The 19,274-nt window shown below is 47.3% G+C and overlaps 1 protein-coding gene across 1 annotated transcript in view; it reads right to left on the bottom strand.

The window, feature by feature from the left end:
• Nucleotides 1–18,644, bottom strand: part of SLIT3 (slit guidance ligand 3) — a 593,355-nt gene extending 574,711 nt beyond the window's left edge. Inside the window, exon 1 of the mRNA XM_044229780.1 lies at nt 18,433–18,644. Coding sequence (XP_044085715.1) covers nt 18,433–18,629 — 197 coding nt within the window. The 5' untranslated portion in view covers nt 18,630–18,644. The remainder of the gene's footprint in view (nt 1–18,432) is intronic.
• Nucleotides 18,645–19,274: the final 630 nt, after the last annotated feature.

Here is a 19,274-nt window from a genome sequence, read left to right as displayed (position 1 = left end):
ACATGGGAAACTTGACTTTGCCACTTATTAGCTATGGGACATTGAGTCAATAATGTATCCTCTCAGTGCCTTTGTTCTTCTATAAAATGGCTAGTAATAGTACCAACCTCATAGAATTGCTGTAAAAATGTAAGAAAACATAGCAATGTGCTAGAACAGTGCCTGGTACGTGTTACTTTAAGCAGTCATTGTGCACGCGTTTGTTCACTAATTCTTTGCAACAAACTTGGCAATGGTTAATGCTACCTTGGTTTCACAGTGTGAAGCCCAAGACTCAGAGATCTGCCCAGGATTATACATTGGGTCTTTCTGAGTCTCAAGTCTAGCTGTTCCTTAGAAGCTGCCAGCTTTCTCTGGTGGTCTCTCAAGGCTCTCGCTGCCATTTGGTGAAAAAAAGAGGTTGAACCAGCTGATTCTGTGGTTCCTTCCAGCATCCTTGTGCAAGGTGTGGGGGGAGGTATATCAAAGCAGCAGAAATAACAAGATCAAATGCCTTAGGTTCCACTGAACACAGTATCCTTAGCCATGTGGCCAGAAGCATTCTGTATTTAGAGTTCCAATTTTTTTTTTCTTTTTCAGCTATTTCTTTCCAGAGTCCTCAGTACATTTCCTAATTAATCACTCCCACTTAATTTCCTAAAGCAATCACAGCCTCCCCGCAGGCAAGCCGCCTCATCTTAGGCAGAAGCACACACACCAGCTGGCCCTTCGGCTATGTGGGAGTGTGTGGAGCAGCCCTTGGACACAGACCAAAGAGTGGCACAGACACAGGGGAAACGTAGCTTGGGAGCTACACTCGGAGGACGCTCTTCCTATGCTGGTGACATACGGTCTCCTGGTGAGCAAAAGGACGGTGCGATTTGGCTCTCCAAGGAAACCCTGCCATGCAGAAGTTCTGGCTGGAGGGTCCTAGGATGCGGGGAGATTCCACCAGCAACTATTTTGTGATGGCTGGAGGCTATGCTGGTGAGGAAGGAGGCTCAGACTTCTCTCCTAGCTGATGTGTTGTTTGAACTGGGACGAGCGCTTTCCTCCGGTTGAGCTTCAGTTTTCCCACTTTCAAATGGGAATAGTAATATACACGACACAGTGTAGATGGAAGGAAGGAAGCCACAAATACAACCACCTAGAGAAACCAGGCTGAAGATACCAGTGAGGGAAGCTGGGCTAAGCAGGAGGAAACTAACACGACGCCAAATGGCATCTAACATACTTGGAGTTACAACAAGGAATGGTGGGGACTGTGGTGCAATGGGGACATGCCTCATCTAAAAGCCAGCCAGTTACTGCCACTGAGCCAAGCTGACCCTCCTATTTGCCACATTTTACCAATTTTTTTAAAAAAGAAGCTAGTGGTAGATTTTTATATGAATTCACCCAATCTTAAAATGTTGGCAAGAAACTGACACTAAAAAGACCAATTATATGAGCCAATACCTTGTGAGCCAAGTACAACACGTCGGAAGGCTTGATTTGGCCTACTGGCCACTATTTGTGAACTCTGTCAATGTAACTATTAATTGGGACAATGTAATATATAAAGAAAGCACTTACCCATGCACATAACACATAATAAACACTCAATAAATGGTAGCCAGTGGTTATTATTATTATTATTAACTTTTCTGTAATTCAGAACCCCCATCTGTAACAATGGATGTAAGGACTCCTGATAGCTCTCTGGCTCAGCGGCATTTGAGAAAATCTGTGAGGGCACTAGAGAGATTAACCACTGTACCTTCACAACATTTATGGTGCTTTGTTAATTTAAACCCACTTTACTGTGACTGGGCTAGAGGAGTAGTTCTCAATCAGAAATGGTTTTGTCCCCCAAGGGACATTTGGCAATGTCTAGAGATATCTTTTGGTCGTCAGAGTAGAGAGGGGCTGAGATTGGAGTCGTGGGCAGAGGTCAGGGATGCTGCTGGATAGCTAAAGATGAAGAAGACAACTCCCTACAATCAAAAAATGCCCAGCCCTAAATATCACCAGTACTCAGGTAGAGAAACCCTAGGCTAAGATGGAAGTTTCCCTTCGCACCCTCTCTATAGAAAGCCCTTTATAAAGATGGAGGTTTGGATAGGTTCCTACGTGGTAAGATATGGGGGAGTCTGTAGGGTACAGGGAGAGGGGAGATGGCAGATGGGAGAAGTGAGATCTATAATTATCTTCTCTAAGAGGCTCAAGGCCCTGCTTTCACTCTGCTTCCTATAGGAATCTTTTCATCAGTGTCTTAACAACTGTCACATCAACATATTTCCTTAAAAATTTCTGTTGAAGCTGTACCCATTGGCAAATGGGCTCTGGGGAAACTGAGGACTTGAGAAATGAACTGCCTGAGCCAAGGTCACTCAGCAAGTTGCAGGACAGATCTGGCAGACCTCTCAGGTTCCTGATCCAGATCCCTCAGGAAGACATCATTCTATTTTGCTGTTGCCATGGTAATTATAAATCAATTTCATTTCTCATTAAAGCAGTTACTCCATAGAATGCTCTCACAAAACATTGTTGAACTCGTCCTGGCTATTGCACGGATGTGACGGTAACCACATTTTTGTATATTCTACAATTCTGGCTATGTCCATGATTGGCCTTTACCTCAAACGGTATAAATAAGCAGGGCTGTATTGCACTGTGCTTGTCATGCATGGCTCTGACTACTCCAAACAAAGAAAACTATACTAGAAGCAAAGAAAGGCAAGAGATTCTGGTTCATCTTAAGAAGGAAAGGAAAGGAGAATGACTTTTATCAATCTCTCCATTATGCTAAGGGTTTTACGTAACTTGTATCATTTAATCTTCTCTATAATTTGAAGACTTTCTTCAGGTCAATTTTCTCAAGTGCTGCGGCACATTAGAAACACCGGAGCTTTATAAAATCCCAACACCCAGGAAAGCACCCCAAAATCATTCAGAAGAATCTCTGGGGACCAGACCCAGACATTGGTAATTTTAAAATCTCCCCAGGTGATTTTAAGGCACAGCCAAGTTTGAGAATCAAGTTTTCAGGACTCATTATCCTTATTTTGCAGTGATGCTGACATCCTAAGAGAAAAATGAACTTGCCTAAGGGTACCCAGCTGGTGAATTGGTAAAACTGTGATTCAAACCTGGGTCTGCCTTTTTCCAAATGCCAGTCACAATCTTTTTCATTATGCCACTTCCCACCCCAGAAGTTTATTGTCTGTGGCTTTCTCAGAGTTATCTGGTGGCAAGTTTATGAACCTGAGCAAAAGGGAATTCACTAGAAGACTATCAGGAACTTCTAGACTCAAAGAGATTCTTAAGGACAGGGCTGGGGAGAAGGAAAGAAGGCAATCTCTGGTCATTGCACAAGTGCTTAGCTGAAATGGCAAGAAATCATGGCCAATCTCTCTGTCCTTTGGTCAAGTTTCCATTTTCAGAGAGGAAGCACCTGATGGACCTGACTTTGGGGCATGAGCTCATCTTCTGACCAGGGTAGGGCAAGGCCCCAGATGACACACCAACCCATCTGTACCCTGTGGGTACAGAAGATGTACTTGGCTAGGAAGGAAGACTGAATCCTCAGCAGCCAAACACAGCACATGTCTATCACGATGAAGGAAGTGCAAGACATGGAAAAACGGGAAGATCTAAGTCTCACAGGTATACTATGATCCTCAAGTAGAACTTAGCAGAAACCCAGAAGCCCATGAAACAGTGATTCAGAAGAAATACACCACCTGGGAAGGTGAAAACAAATGGCCTCAAGATCATTCGCAAAATATTGTGAGTGTGTGTATTTTTCCAAAGGACAATTTATTTTATCAGATTATCTAGACTTGTTTTCTAAAAAAAGGCTAAGGTTGGGGCTTTGGGGAGATCTTCAGAAAGAAAGGAAGGAGCTCCTAGTCAATAGTTCCTAACAGAGCTTCAGGTCCCCAGAACCACCTGGAAAAATTAAACTGGGTGTCCTGGTTGGCTCACACAGACAAGACTGGTACAGTTCGACACATTTGAACCAGGAAAACAACACTTTTTTAAAAGATCACGCACAACAAAAACAGAAACAAAGAGCTTGCGTGTTGTCTGTAGTTACATGGCAGTGAAGGAGAAGACAGACCCAAAGAGGAAAGGACACAAATGTATATCTGAGCAAAATGGCTATACCTGAAGGAAGCCAGGGGAATTCTGGGGTCAAGAATTAACAAAGGCAATTAAAACTCAACTGCACTTGTGTTCAAAAAGAACCTTGTCCCAAGCAGCTGGCCTGCACCCAGGAGCCAAAAAACCAGTTCTCCATCCATGAATAATCTTCCCAGATCTGGGCATCCACAGACCCCTAGCATGCACAGACTTGAGAAATGAGTCTATTATGAGTTATTAGCATTAAATAAATAATTGTTCTATGTGTCAATTCATGGATAAGTCAATATTTGAAAAAAAGAACAACAATTTTTAACTATGGCTGTTCAATGTGCAGGTGCTAGGTATTAAGGTCCTTAGTATGCGTCAGGAACTGAGCTAGAAGCTTTACATAATGTATTAATCATCCTCACGATAAACCTAAAACATATATACTATTATATCCATGTTACCCATAGAGATGAAAGGATTTCTCTGTAGTCCCACAGTGAGCGATAGGATTTGAAATCAGTCTATCACCTTGAGTATCTGTGTCCTTGCCACAGTGCCACAATGCTTCACAATGTCCACTAACATCAATTAACTATGTGTTGGCCACTTTGCATATATTAACCCTCATTCTTCCAACAATGCTTGAGATAGGTATTAGTGTCTCCATGGTGGGGTGAGGGGAGAAAGCTGAATGTAGAAAGATGAATAATTCACCAAAGTTCTCGTTTTTTAACACAGAGTTCTGATTTTAACTCTCTTTGGCTCAGGGTCTTTCCACTAAACCTCCTGCCTACTCAAGTCAATTTGCTATTTTAAACTGGGTGTGGTGCATACACAATGAATTCTGGAACACTGACAAGAAAGAAAATAAAATTAAATTAGAAATTTTAAAAAAATGTGTTGACTTAGTCTTACTAAGCCCCTGTAGAGAAATGTATAGCTTCTGCCCTCAAGAAGCTTTTACCTACTTAAGATATCAGTTACACAGTATAGATAACAACACTGAGAATTATATGGCTGTAGAGGCTGTAAAACACAGTGGCAATGGCCACAAATTCTTTGGGACTTCCTTTGAGAGCTGATCCTCACCCTTGAAATCTGGGCTAACGTGTGCTGCTTAGAACAATCACATACAACAGAAGTGACCATTTTTGCCCAGTTCCTAAAAAGTCATGCAACCTCTTTGTTGTTTATTGTCACATTGTTTTTGGAGTTCTGAGCCTCCAGGTGAGAAGTTAGAGCACTCAAAAACCACCATGCTGTAAGGAAGCCCAGGTCACATAGAGAAGTCACATTCAGGGGCTCTGGTCAATGATCACAGCCAAGGCCAGCCTTCAAGTCAACCCAGTCTATTCGCCAGGTATGTGAGTGAACAGCCTGCTGATGATTCTAGCACCCAGCCATTCAACTCTTCCCCCAATCATTCCCACACTGATGTCTCAGACATTAAGAAGCAGAGATAAGCCATCCCATTTGAGCTATGTCCCCAACCCTAACTCAAGGCAGCATAGGGCAAAAACCAGTGAAATGGTTGTTGCTTTACAACCTTAAGTTTTGTGGTGGTTTGTTAAGCAGCAGTAAGTAATCAGGATAATGGCTTTTTGAGTGGTCATTTAAGGTTAGGCACTGTCCTCTAAGCTCGACATGTGTTACTCATCTGAAACTTCCAGGAACCCGATGAAGCAGCTTACTATTAAAGACCATGCCAGGCCCCATAGCTCAGGGGTTAGAGCACTGGTCTTATAAAGAACATGCCCAAGATCACCTAGTTAGCTATAGCATTCGAGCCCAGGTCACGCCAACTCTGGTATTGATAACTCCACACTGCGCTGCTGTAGAGGGAGGAAAATTATGTCTGTGCACAAAGTCTACAAAACCCAAAGCCAATCAGTTTGAAGAGACACCAACTGCTATTTTTGAAATGAAACATCTTTTTCTTTCTTAATTTCAGAAGGCTAACTGTGGAGCTGAGCTCATTATTTGAGCCTTAATCAAGGACCAGCCACTCCCTGAAGCAGTTGTCCCGGCCATTCTACTGCTTCTAAAGTCCCTTGGGTTGGCTGGATGTTGGCTCAGGTCTAAACCTCAAATCCCAGCCCCCAGAAGTGAGGATGTATAGGGCTGAACGGATCCTTGGAGATCATCCAGCCTGTTCCCTTCATCCCCTCTAAAGATGAGGAAACTGAGGCCCAGTGAGGTCAAGTGACTTGTCTGAGGGCACTCGGTGTGTCGGACACGCAGCCAGGTCTCCGAATTCCCATGCAAGTATTTTTTCCACTACACCATGCTGCAGTTGCTAAAAATTCCCCAGAGCTGCCTCCCTCGGCTCTCCTCTTGACAAAGCTGCTTCCCCCACCCCGCACAACTACACACAGTCACATTTGGCAAGAGGTCCTATCAGCCCTGCTATGCTCGTGAAATGCTGTTTTGCAGTGGGGCCTCTTTGTTCGTTAGCAACACAGACAAAGAAAACTGTAGCACAGTCTTCTCAGAAGGAGATGTTTCTTGTTTTAAAGACGGGAAGAGAGCTTCCTGGCTGAATATGGCTTGAATCAGCATGCAGCTCCAGTCAGGAAAGAACGCAGAGGAGATTTAGGTCTTTGCAAAATTTCTAGAACATACAAGGAGGGCACATGGCAGGAGGAAGCTTATGGGAAATGTTTCAGAAAGTATTAAAATGTATGCCTAAACAGAGTAAACAGAGCAGATTGGATACCATCTTGTGGTATGAAGTAATTAGAAGGGGGGGCACCAGACTCATTAAAAACTCCCATGAAGTAATTGGCCTTCCCATTCTGGATTCCTGCTCCAGACCTGGTTCCCAGCGTTCCTTCCCTTACAGTTTTCCTATCTGAGGTCTTTCCTTTCTAGACTCTAAATAAGCTACTTTGGTGCTTAGGGCCTTGAGTATGAGCTACTGTCCCAACTCACCCATTTTGTGCCTCTCCCCTCCAGCTCCACATTATTCCTTGTTTTTCTTTTTTGTTTTTGTTGTTGTTGTTGTTTTGTTCTTTGGGTTTTTTGGTACTAGATTTGGTCCCTCTTCTGTCTCCCTAGCTTCCCAGATTGGCAGAGGCTTCCTAAGGGTGAGAGATCTTTATTCTGGACCAACGCTATGAACAAGGCTGACATGAGAGGGGGCAAACTTCTCAGGAGATCGCCTCTTATGATTTCTCTAAGACACTTATCTGTCCAGGAGGCTGGATCAGTGGGGAAGGAATAGACCAGATGATCCCTAGAGATACCTCCAAAGCCTAAAAATCTCTTGGCTAGGGAAGGAAACGAGAGGGGAGAGGGACAGAGCCAAGTTCCACGGCAGAAATTCAGAATTTTTCAGCTGGCAGCAGATGGAAAGAAAACCGCCAGCTTCTAGTAGGAGGAGATGTGGTGTACACATTTCTCAGGGCTTTTACAAGCCACAGGCCTTCCAATCAAAGGACCAGGTGAATGCCGCCTAAGAACCAGCCTCCTCTACGTACACACAGCACTAAGTCCGAGGCACAAGATGACATCTCCAACAAGAAACGGGGCCAAACCAAAGTTCTCAGCTTCCCCTTCCCCTCTAAGCTTAGTCTAGCACATGGCCCAGCCCTCTCGCAGGCAAACCTGCACAAAGAGCACATGCCAGTCCAAAGCCCCCTGTTTCATTTTCCCCTGGGAAAATCCCTACCTGTTTGTTAAACCTAAAAGAGAAGAAAGGGAATTAGCACCACAGGGGAATAGTGTCTAGTGGTCTAGCAACAGCCACAAGCACCCAGGAGGGGAAGCTGGCGGCGCAGAGGCGGCCCTGGATCTCCTCGTGGCCTCCAATGCTGCAGCGCTGTGTGTCAGTGTTTATAAAATGCTTCTCAAATAAGGTCAGTGTTCTACACAGAGTTAGGGCTCTAATAAAATGCAGAACTGGTGCTGTTTGCCAGCTAGCTGCAGAGGCATACTTAAATGCTTTCTCGGATACAATTGTTCTCAGATTAATATTTTCCCCATGAGTTTTTTTAATTCTACTGTACTTTTTTTTTTTTAATGACATGTGAGTTTTTCTGCATATTTGTATCCACTAAAAGGGATGAGTGGGACTAGTTTTCATCAGTGGTTCCTGAGGGCTTGGTGTCACCTCCCTTATTGTTCTCGCATCTCCCCCCACGATTCCATCCTCTCTGAACCTAGCATGGTGGCCTTTGCCTTGTCAGTCACTGGGTGGGAAGCAACAGCCCAGACTGCATTCCATGTCATTTTGAGCTATTCTAGTTATGAGGACAGTTCACTTGCTTTATTCATTGTTGTTCCTGGCACATAGTAGGCATTCAATCAACAGCTCCTTTAAACACCTCCATCCTTCATACAGCCCCATTCTGTGGTTCTACTTTCTTGGAAACTGCCATTTCTCAATTACTCAGGCGAAAATTCCTCTAAACTTCCCCCAGTTGGGTTGCTGACTTGGCTGGTGAGGTGCTTTATTTGCATTTGTAAAAGATGCCCCTTAAGAAGTGAAAAGGAAAACCTAGCAAGAGTCTGAAGGCATGCGTGACTTTGAACTCATTATTGAGTTTCCTCTTCTGAAAATGCACGCTGATCGTCTTTCAGATATAGGATTTAGTGGTTAAAATCAGATATCGTGGGTGGACTCATTAAGGTATTCACAGAGCTCTAAATTTAGGAGGCATCTGCAGACATCTGATCTCATATAAACCTTGCATCAGCCCCATAGGAGAAGGGTTAGTCCTACCATTCTGAAGGTTTCAGATGAGAAAACTGAGACTCAGAAAGACACTTGTACAAGGTCCCACAGTTAAAAGAAAAAGTGAGGGTGGTGATAGAAACCAGGGTTTGGCCTCAGTCTTTTTACTCAGTTAAGGTTATATCAAATTGTACTCATTATTGGTTTCTCATTAATACCAGTTAGAAACCCTCTATAATCACAAGCCCTCCTTAATCCTGACACCCAGGAACACTGGATGTTATACACAACTGATGAATTATTGAACACTACATCTGAAACTAATGATGTACTATGTTGGTTAATTGAATTTAAATTTAAAAAAAAAAGAAAAAAAAAGAAACCCCATATTTAAACACTAATCTACGTACACTCTAGAGCTGGGCAGAGATGGAGAAGAGAAGAAAGAATATCAGCAAAGTGCTAGACAGGCCAGAAATTTCTGTACCACATTTCTGAACAGGACATCTCTTCAATGAAATCATCACAGCTGAGCTTTTCAATTGCAGAAAAATCTGCTCTATTCTCTCTTTGGGTTATAGGAAACTCGGCAGCAACTGTAAGTAACTGCACACTGTAAGTAACTGATCATGCACAGCGCCCAGCCCTGGAGCATCTCTACACTTCACCCTGGGCATCATAAATGCCTTCAAGTGGCCACGAACAGGAAGTCTGAGGTGTTTCCAGGACACAACCGCAAGCTGGGCGTCTCCAGTCTCCAGTGAAGGTCCAGGTCACAAAGAACCTCCTGAAATACAATTCCAGGACCTGAGGCTTAGGTGGTGAATGTCCAAATTCAGTGCCGATGTTATGGAGAGCTACTTGAAAGGGAGGGCAGGATGTGAAGGCAAGAAGCCAAGCTGGAAGGGTCAAGGCAGGGGCCAGGAGCAGCTCAAGTTCAAGGAGGGAAGCACAAAATGTACAGGTCCATGGTTAAGCCCACATATCTCAGATTAGAAGAGGACCATGGGCTCCACATCTTATAGACCAGCCTGAGTCAGGGCATACACTAATTCTAGAGGGCAGGGGAGCAAGTAGTGAGTATGCCAGGTAGCAGACAGGAAGTACAGGAACTAGGGAGCCCGAAAAACTCAAGAGGGAGTCAAGGTGGGTGGCTAAATGTGCTGGCTCAATTTCAGGAACCACAATCCACACTACTGCCAAAGTGCAGAATGAATCAGGGGTCGAGAAGCCAGACTGGCATTTTGGACAAGAGGAGTCGAAGCCCACACAGGCAGTGGAAAGTGGAGGCATATTTACTCCAACTGGGATGCATCTTCTACATGTCCTATTCTATCAGGACCCGATTTCAGGGTGGGGGAGCCCAGAGATCAAGGCGGAGAGAAGCCCAGTGGTACATCTAACTGGGAAGGAAGGCAATCCCAGCAAAAATTTAAGCAAATACTTTTGGGGAAAATATTGGTCAAGAAGCCTCCTCAGAATTCTTCTTAGGGAGTTTATCTCCTCAAATCCAAAATAAAAATATTAGCCATCTAACCATGGTGATACTTTTCCTCAGACTTGACCTAATGGATTCTTCTCTAAACACCCTTGTTAGATGACACTTCTTCAAGAACAGTTTCTATTCATTCTAAATTGGGCTCACGCTCTCTTTTGTTCAACATTACCATGAACTCCCGCAAATCTGTACCACATTTCCATCACTCCCAATGGGAACTCTATTCATCTTTCGAGCTCCAATCTGAATGCCGCCTGCTTCTCCAGACTGGACATGACGGCTCTACCACCAACTATCCAGAACGCAGCCCCAGCATTTCTTTTGGGATGCCTCACATCAAACAGGTGCTCACTGTTTCAACCGGGATTCTTTTTTTTTTCCTTCTTTCCTCCTTCTTATTTGAGAATTGGGTTTGGAAAACAAGCAAGGGGGCTGACTTAGAAGGCTTGTTGAGGAATGATGGCATATCAGCGGGGGGAGCTCAGACCTGAGACCAGTCTGCCTGAATGAGCCCTGACTCTACTGCTCAAACCTGGGAAAATTACTTCACCTCTCTTAGTTTCCTCATCCGTCAAATGAGGACAGGATGGGTTTCTGCCTTGCACGGTTGTTAAATTAAATGAGAGAAAGTATGTACAGAAAGTGTGAGAGTAGTGCCAGGCACAATGAGGGGGTGAGAGTAGTGCCAGGCACAATGAGGGGGTTAACAACCCGTGTGGCAGTGACTGTTGTTGTCATTATCGTTATCATTGGTTCAAAATTCGGGGAGAGCCTGTGCACCTCTATGCCTCATTCCCCATCACGTCCATGCCCAGCACTGCTCAAGCAAATGTGCTCTGTGCCAGTGGGTGCCCAAGATGTTAAAGGAAATCACTTCACAAGAGTGAGGCTTCTCCATGGCGCTCTGCTGCTGACAGAAGAGCTAACTTCACACGTTACAGTACTTTACAGGAGAGAACACACACGTGGGCGTGTCTACACACACGCTCACACACACATGTCCCATCAAGGCCCATCCCATGCTGGTGGGGCTTCTGGTACCAGCCTAATAGGGGGGCTTCTGGTACCAGCCTAATAGGACAAGGATGAAACTCAAATCATAACAGAAAGGGCCAAGAGTAACCAAGACTTTAGAAAGTATTTGACAAACAGAGGAATTAAGCATTAATAGGAAATCATTCCAGAGAAAATATGAACAACAGAACCCCAGGGGATGAAGATGCTACTGGCCAAGAAGACCGCAACATTTCTATGCATCCCAGCCAGAAAGAACAGGACAATATATTCATGTAATCCAAACCCCAGCCATAGAAAGACTTTAAACAAGCAGAGAGGACTCCGCTGATTCCATTGACAAGCTGGATCAAGATCCACAGGGCGAGCTCAGGAACCCTGCAGAGGGAGAAGGGGGAGGAGTAGTAACACGCTAGATGAGCGAATCCGAACAGAAAATGTCGCTGAAGAGCTGATGAAATTAAACTATTTGCCAAAATTTAATTACGAAAATGCAGAGTGTTGCACTTAGACTCCAAAAAGTCAACTGTGCAAATGTGGGATGGAGAAAATAGGACCAACAGCAGGGAGGGCTGGGTGACACCAGGGATGCAATGAACAGCCTGGTGGGAAAGAGCCAAGCCAGGGGTGTGGCTCTCTGATGTGAAAATATCCCTTTGGGATGTTGATAGAAGTTTAGATAGCAAGGGAGTGGAAGGACTCATTCTAACTCTTAAGACCAGCAAAGAAGACTGGAACCTATCTGGAGGACGATAACTAGGAACGGGAAGAGGGCCTGTCTCAGAGCCTAACACACACAGAACAGTTGAGGCAATTATAAAAATTTATGGAAGAAAGAAGAAGACTAAGATAAGTGGGTAGTGAGAAGCACGACAGCAGTAACATTTTTGAAATCCTACCATTTGGAAGAAGGATTATATTTGCTCTGTGTAACAACAGTCAGGGGGAGATAAGTTCAACCCCCAGGCAAAGAAAATTTTCTTGTTAAAACTGTTTTCTAAAATGGAATAAATTGCTTTAGGGAAAACTGAGTTCCTCCCCACTAGCTGTAATCCAGCAAAGGAGAATGGCCACTCTCTCCAAAATTATGTCGGTGGAAGATCAGTCTGCACGTGGTTGGAACATGAACCAGAGCCGCCCTTTCAACCCTGACAGTCCATGTTGTTCCCATCAGGCTGTGACTTGGGCTTGTCCCGGAAGGAGGGCTACAGTCAGTAAAAATCACTATGAAAACCACACTAGGAATACTTCGGGAGGATGTGCTGTGATCTGGGCAGTCCGTGTGAGTAAATTCGGTACTCACGGCCTCCTACGAAGGGGGTAGTTTTATCATCCCCACCTTACAGATGAGAAAACTGAGGTCACCCAACTGGTAAGCGGAGCAACCAGGAGTGGGCCCTGTCTGCCTCTGAAGTCTAGGCCTTTACCCAAAGGTTGTTGCTTTTCCCACCTCCCCATCCACTCACTATTGAGGGCTTTTAACGACACAATCCTGATGAATGTTTTCCAGGGAATGCTGTATCAAATACAGTGCTGGCCACAGAGCTACAAAGACCACAATGAGTGGGAAGGAAAGGACACCTTTTGGCAGACCAGCCCTAGCAGTACTTAAGAAACACAATGCTGGTCTTCAGAACCGAGAAGCAGAAGATTCCCACTATGAGAGCTTCTCATCTAGGCAAGGCTGGAGAATGCCTTGGAAACTCAACACCACGCACCCGAGCAGGATACCCTCTGCATCTATCCTATCTGGGATTAGTAATGGCCTAGAAAAGCGTCCTGGAAAAGCCTTCGTGCCTCACTTTTTCCTTCTCAGCCGTTCTGAAAAGGGTTAAGACCACCTTACGTAATGAGGGTGGAGCGTACTAGTAAATACAGCTGTTTCAAGTAAAACCAGTAACAGAGGCAGACACGGGAAGTCAGTAAAAGGTATTTAGGGAAAGACAGAAAGAATGAGCTTTGAAAAAAAAAAAAAAGTCAGGGCCAAAAATTCCCCCATGAAAATGCAACCCCCCAAAATAAATAAATAAAACACATTCCTTATTTAAATATACCACAAAGCAGCACGCCCATGGAAAAGATATAAACCACTTCAACCGTAATCCCCTTTTTATGGAACTGAGGCCAACCTGGGCTTAGCTGGAGAGGAAAGGGAGGGGACCAGGCACGAGTTACGCCGGGCACAGTGTACGTGCAGGCGAGGAGCTTGCCTCAGTGGCGCACACTGAAACAGTGGGCATCTCCAACTTTCCAGCTGGATGGGGCCCGAGATGAAGCAACAGAAGAAACGGCCATGGTCACCACTAGGGATAGCTGGTAGAGGCCTAAGCGCCAGGTACTGTGTTAAGCGCTTCCTGTTCATTATTTTCTCTGATTGTCCCGTAGAGGAGCATATATGACGCACACTTTACCGGTAGAGAGCAGTAGCTGGAGAACTGGGCACTGTGCTGAGTGCCTGACATGGCTCGTCCGGGGCCACACTCACAGCATGCTCACTGGGCCAGTGTGATCATCATCCCAGTATTACAGCTGCGGAAATGCAGTACAAAGGGATTCAACACACTACAGAGGAGCGGAGTCATTCGCCCAGGGTGCAACAGCAAAGCCCTGACAGAGACAGAATTCAAACCAGAGCTGCCTGTCTGCAGAGCCCACAGCCTGAACTGGGAGGCATGGGGTTCTGAAACCTTGCCACAGTCGACTTAGTCCTTGCAAAAGATCCCATGGCTCTCAGATCTACCATTCTCACTTTGCAGGGGAGGAAGAACTCAGAGACAACAAACAGAAGCGGAGAGAAACAAAATAACAATCAAAATGCAAAAAATGCAGAAATATACAAGACCCAGATGATGTGCAAAAGCAAAACTTAATAATGATCCTACAAATACATCAATTAATACAAGAAGAGCAGCAATCAAAAACCACAGAGAGCTCAGGATGATGCTGATGAGGTTCTGATTAGAAAGGCCTACAGTTTAAGTGTTCGGGACTGCCAGCTCTTTTCATGGGCATGTGCACAGTAGGAGTTTTGCAAGGTTGCTAAGCAACGCCTGGCAACCAGACTCCAGAGTGCATCCCTCATTAGGAGTCCTTGGTAACTCTAGTAAGACAATAATTTTAGTTCATGAAAGCCAAATTTTAGAAACCCTTAATAACTCATGTAATAGGTTACTAGTAAGTTGCCCTTGGCCATACATAAAAAACGCAAAACCATAATCACCCATCTTTTACTTGTAAGAACTAAAGAGAAACTTGTATTTTTGAGACTTACTTATTTAATCAACACATACCGGTTGAAAACCTACCATTTGTCAGGCACTGGGGAAGAGGACCGTACAGGGAAAGCTATTAGGACTACACTAGACTTCTGCTTTCAGGAAAAGGAGGCCCAGAAAGGCAAAGCAATCCGTCCAGTAGCACAGCACACTGGAGGCAGGTGCGCTTAACTGCCCCCGTCCAGCCCACGGGTTCACCAGGAGAGCACTGTGCTTCTCTGAAAGGCCACATCACCACGGGTGGCTCAGAGAGGGCCCGTGATTCACCAAACTGCCCCTCGTCTGCAGGGCTGCCTCCAAGGCTAGAAGTACCAGGATGCAGGGCTTGGCTGTGGAGCATCTTGGAACGTCTCCCACTTGACCTGGAGACCTCTGTGGTCAAGTGAGGGAAAGCCTGTGACATGGTGTCGGTTTTTATTGGACCCAACCACCGGCGAAGCTTGCCATCATCTGGAGTGATGGAGAAAATTAAGTTACCACATTCTCACGTTTCAGCCTTTCGCCCGTTTTCCTTCGCAAACAGGAAATGTTTATTTAAATACAGCAGTCTCCAGCATGTTCCAGAGCCAAGTGAAAAACCAAAGATGTCCACTCTTGCCCCATTCCGTGTTTAGGCCACCACCTCGCTGCGGGTGAGAAGTAGGCCTCTGCCTGCCTTGAGGCGGCATGGGGAGAAGGGGCCCCTTGTGAGAGTTCGTTTTCATCTGTCTCCTCTTTTTCCAGGCCGAGATTGTGGTTGGAGAAGAATTACATCTGTGGGCTCCTTTTGTACTCAGAAGGGTAAATGCGACATCTGTTTACTCTGTGCTCCATGGTAAATGTTTTGTTTCAAGCACCACCATTCACTTCCTCTCCTCTTGTCCTCTATCTTTGCTGCACGGATAATAAATTACACTGAATTCTCCCCTGCGTTTATTTAGTTTTCTTGTGGGTGTCACCTCCTCACTGAGGGGAAAAAATGTCAGTAGTTTATAAACGATAGAGTTTCTCTTTCTGTGTAATGTGCTGACATTATGGAGAAGAAGCTGGAACACAGACCCCCAACTCTGATACCAGCTTAATCATGAACAATGAAACAAGCCCCATTCCCGGCCTGAAGCAAAGTCCAAATGGTGACCACATTATACCCATACAGATTTTCCTTAAGGGGTAGCATGAGCACATAAGGCCTCAGAAGTTAAAACCCCCAGAGAGACAATGACACACATTTGCACATGTATGTGCACACACACACATACACACACTCCTACGGAGAAGCCTCTCTGGGAGGCCAAGTAGCAGGAATGGAAAAAGGGAGAAAATGCTTCTCCTTTGTTATAAAACACAACATAAACATTAGAGATCAGAAAACTGGATTTGAGGAAAGTCCTGAGCATGTGATGCCAATGCTGACAGACCATATGCCCGGTGAAGAAAACGAGTGCTGGGGAGTTTCAAAGCCTGACTAAAGGAAGTTTCCTTCTTCTGTCCTCTGCTTACATTCTTTAAGCTGAATTGCTGGTTTTCTTCTGTATATGCAATGATTTTATATACAGTTACTGGAATGCATAGAGGTTCAAGTAATGTTTGTTGAATGAATGAAGAAAGGAATGAATGAGAAATTCCTCCCTTAAAAAAATCCTTCCCATAGCTTAGAAATGCCAAACATCCCCCCAAGAGTTTGCAGAACTCAAACGTTCCATCTGCGTTGACTGACAGAGGATGAGATGTGGTGAAGGACTGTGGGTGGGCTGGGCCTCCCCTGTGCAACCCTCCTGACCAAGCTTTCTTCTAAAGGCTGTCCCCTCTCCCAGGGTAGGAAGACCAAAATGAGGAGCCAGCCTTGGCAGCCACATCACTCCACACACCCCAGCCCAAGAGGCACCAGTGCCCGGAACCAAGGTAGTTGAGACTCAGATATCCCAAAGCACTTCCCACTCTGCCAGTGGCTGCGAATGACGGTGACTGCAGCAGGGGGGCATGGGAATCCCCAGGACTCGGTCTCCACCCAGTGTCTCCAGTGGTAGAGCAGATGGGGCGCTCCAAGCTGCCTGGGTCTCCCGGGGAAGGTGGGTGGGTGGCATACTGGCTGCAGTGCTGTGTCTATAGCTTTTGAGGACTTCCTACCTGCCAGCAGGAGAAGGGCCCATGCACACCCCCACCCGCGGTTTCCCAAACAGGTACCATGATTTTGAGGATGAAGGAGAGGTAGTCTCACGATTCCAAACAGGAGAGCCAATGTCACAGCAAGCTGAATGTTGGCGGGGTCCACCCGAAGCAGCAGCAAGAGCAGGCTACCCTAAGACCCAAGCCCAGCCAGAAACCTCCCAGAAGCATCTATTTACAGATCTTGGCCCCAACTGACCCTTGTTCCAAAGACGGCTAGTAGAGTGGGAGATACCCAGAAATACCACTACGACTAGTTTTAAACTGGTACTGTAAAATATAAGATCTGAATTAAGCTGTGGACACCTGGATTGTGGCCCCTTTTTTGCCACTAACTTGCTGCATTACTTTGGGCAAGTCTTCTTAAAAGTCTGAGCCTCCTTTTCTACTTATGTTAATGAAGGTTCGGCTCCAGTGCTCTAGAATTGCACGACCACACAGAATAAAGAATGCACTTGGAAAAAAAAAATGTATGTTTTGAGCCACAGGAAAGCTCCAGGAGAAAGGAAAGCAGTTATACTGAGTCTCTGCCTAGGGACACGCAGAGTTAGAGGAAGAGACGTGAGGTGACAGGAGGTGATCAACAGGAGTAACACGCTGTAGGACAATTCAGTCTCGTGCCACTCTCTTACAGCCTCAAGTCAAGAGAGCAGAATGGAAGACCCAATGCACCCACCCCTGAGATGCAATGGGCAAGGGAGACAGAAGGAGAGCAAGACGCGGAGAAGTCGATTACACTGGAGCAAACCCTCACCCACTTCTGGGCTGTGTTCCCAGGCCGGTTCCAACCCCCTCCTCCATTTCTCCTTCTTTCCTTACTCCAACTGTGGGCTGGGAAGAGCCCACCCTCGGAGTCCAAGTTTTGAATTTGGTCCGAGGATCAAAATGATAAATGTTTCCAAAACGTTGACATATGAAAAGTAAATATTTGGTTGCACAATTGGGGTTAAAACGAGGGTCAATCCACCCCACTCTCCAAACGCCTCTCCTCTTGCTGCCAAACCCAGGATCCGAGGCTGAGTGCGGTTTGTAAGATTATAGCGCTCGGTCTCATTTAAAGGGCTGTCAGCATTTCCATTCTCCGGCCCGTTTGGGGAGGCATTTATAACCAAGCCATAAAAAATTCACCCCGGCTGCAACTTGGCATCTGGGAGGCTGCGCTCCAGGCAGGGCGGGTTTTGCAAGCACCCCACTCTCAATTCGCTTGGTTCCTCAGAAGTTAGACCTTTATACACACTCTCAACTTCGCTTCTAAGGGCAGCCGGAAAGTGACTGGCCCTTTCTGATCTTCAGGCAGGTCAGAGTCTCGGCCCTCTCCCGTCTCCGTGCCCTTACGCCCCATCACCTTTCGGCTTTCTCCTTCGCCCACCTCTTAAGTGTGCGCGGATCCCTTGCCCTCGTCCTAAGACCTCACTGGCTGCAGTGTTCTTTCCTCCCTTCGCTTCCTGCCAGCGTTCTGCTGGAAGCTGTCACCCGGCCCTGCGTCTGGAGCCTTCACCCCTGGAGAAGCAGTGCTCTTTGCCCATCGCAGTGGGCTTCAAGACCTCTCTCCCTAGACCTGCCCAATGCCACAGACCCCAATTCAGGGGATGAAGGATCCGACCCGGGAGAGGTGACAGCAGAGACTGCATCCAGTGCGGCCAAGGGGAGAGGAAAGATCTGGTGCCTGGGGGCCCCATTATGGACCCAGGTGGGTGGCCCGGGTTGGGTGGGGCGGGGGTACTCACAGGCGTTCGGCGTTGCGGGGTATGCCCCGGGGAACCCCCCGGAGGCCCAGCCCGTGGCAGTCCACGCTGGCGGCGGAGCAGGTACACTTGGTGGGGCAGGCGGCGGCTGGGGGCCCGCTCAGGACGCTCGCCAGCGCCAAGGCCAGCGCCAGGCGGGCGCGCACGGCGGCGCCGGCCCCTGTCCGCCCGGGGGCCATGGTGTGCAGGGGCCCGCGCCCAGAGGAGGCTGCCTCGGCGGGGCAAGACGCGTGGAGCCCGGGAAATCGCGCGCGGAGCCCGAGCGGCCTGGGGAGCGGGCGGCGGAGTTGGCGCGGAGGAGGAGCGAGCTCGGCGCTCAGGCGCACGGGGCGCGGGCGGAGCGGGGCGCGCCGGGCGGCGGCGGCGGCGGCGGCGGCAGCAGCTCCATCCGCGGGGCTGCTGCTGCCCCGCTGCGCATCGCTCGGAGTGCCCAGGTACAGAGCGCCTCCTGGGCCCGCTGGCCCGCTGCCCGGGGCGTGGGCCGGGCCGGGGACCTGGGGGCGAGCGCAGTGGGGCACGGCGCCCGAGGCGGTCCGACTTGGGGCTGAGCTCGGGAGCGCGGCGGCGGCGGCTGGGGCACGGGGCGGCCGGGTGAGCTGGACTGCGCTCGCTCTCTCCATTCACTGAGCAGGGCAGACACCGGAGACGCGGGGCCCACCCCTCCCGCCCCCCCCCAAAAACGCCAGCCCCGCCTCTCATTGGCTGCGCCGCACGTCATGTCGACTAAGTTGGGAACTTTGCTGGAGCAACCCAGAGCCCGGAGGGGAGGAGGCAGGAGATGTGTTAGAGGGGAGGAAAGAGGGCTCGGCCAGCAGGGTCCCCAA

This window comes from Neovison vison, chromosome 1 (assembly GCF_020171115.1).
Source record: "Neovison vison isolate M4711 chromosome 1, ASM_NN_V1, whole genome shotgun sequence".
Taxonomy (NCBI): domain Eukaryota; kingdom Metazoa; phylum Chordata; class Mammalia; order Carnivora; family Mustelidae; genus Neogale; species Neogale vison.
The sequence above is the reverse complement of the archived record's forward strand: the minus strand, read 5'-3'. Positions and strand labels throughout refer to the sequence as shown.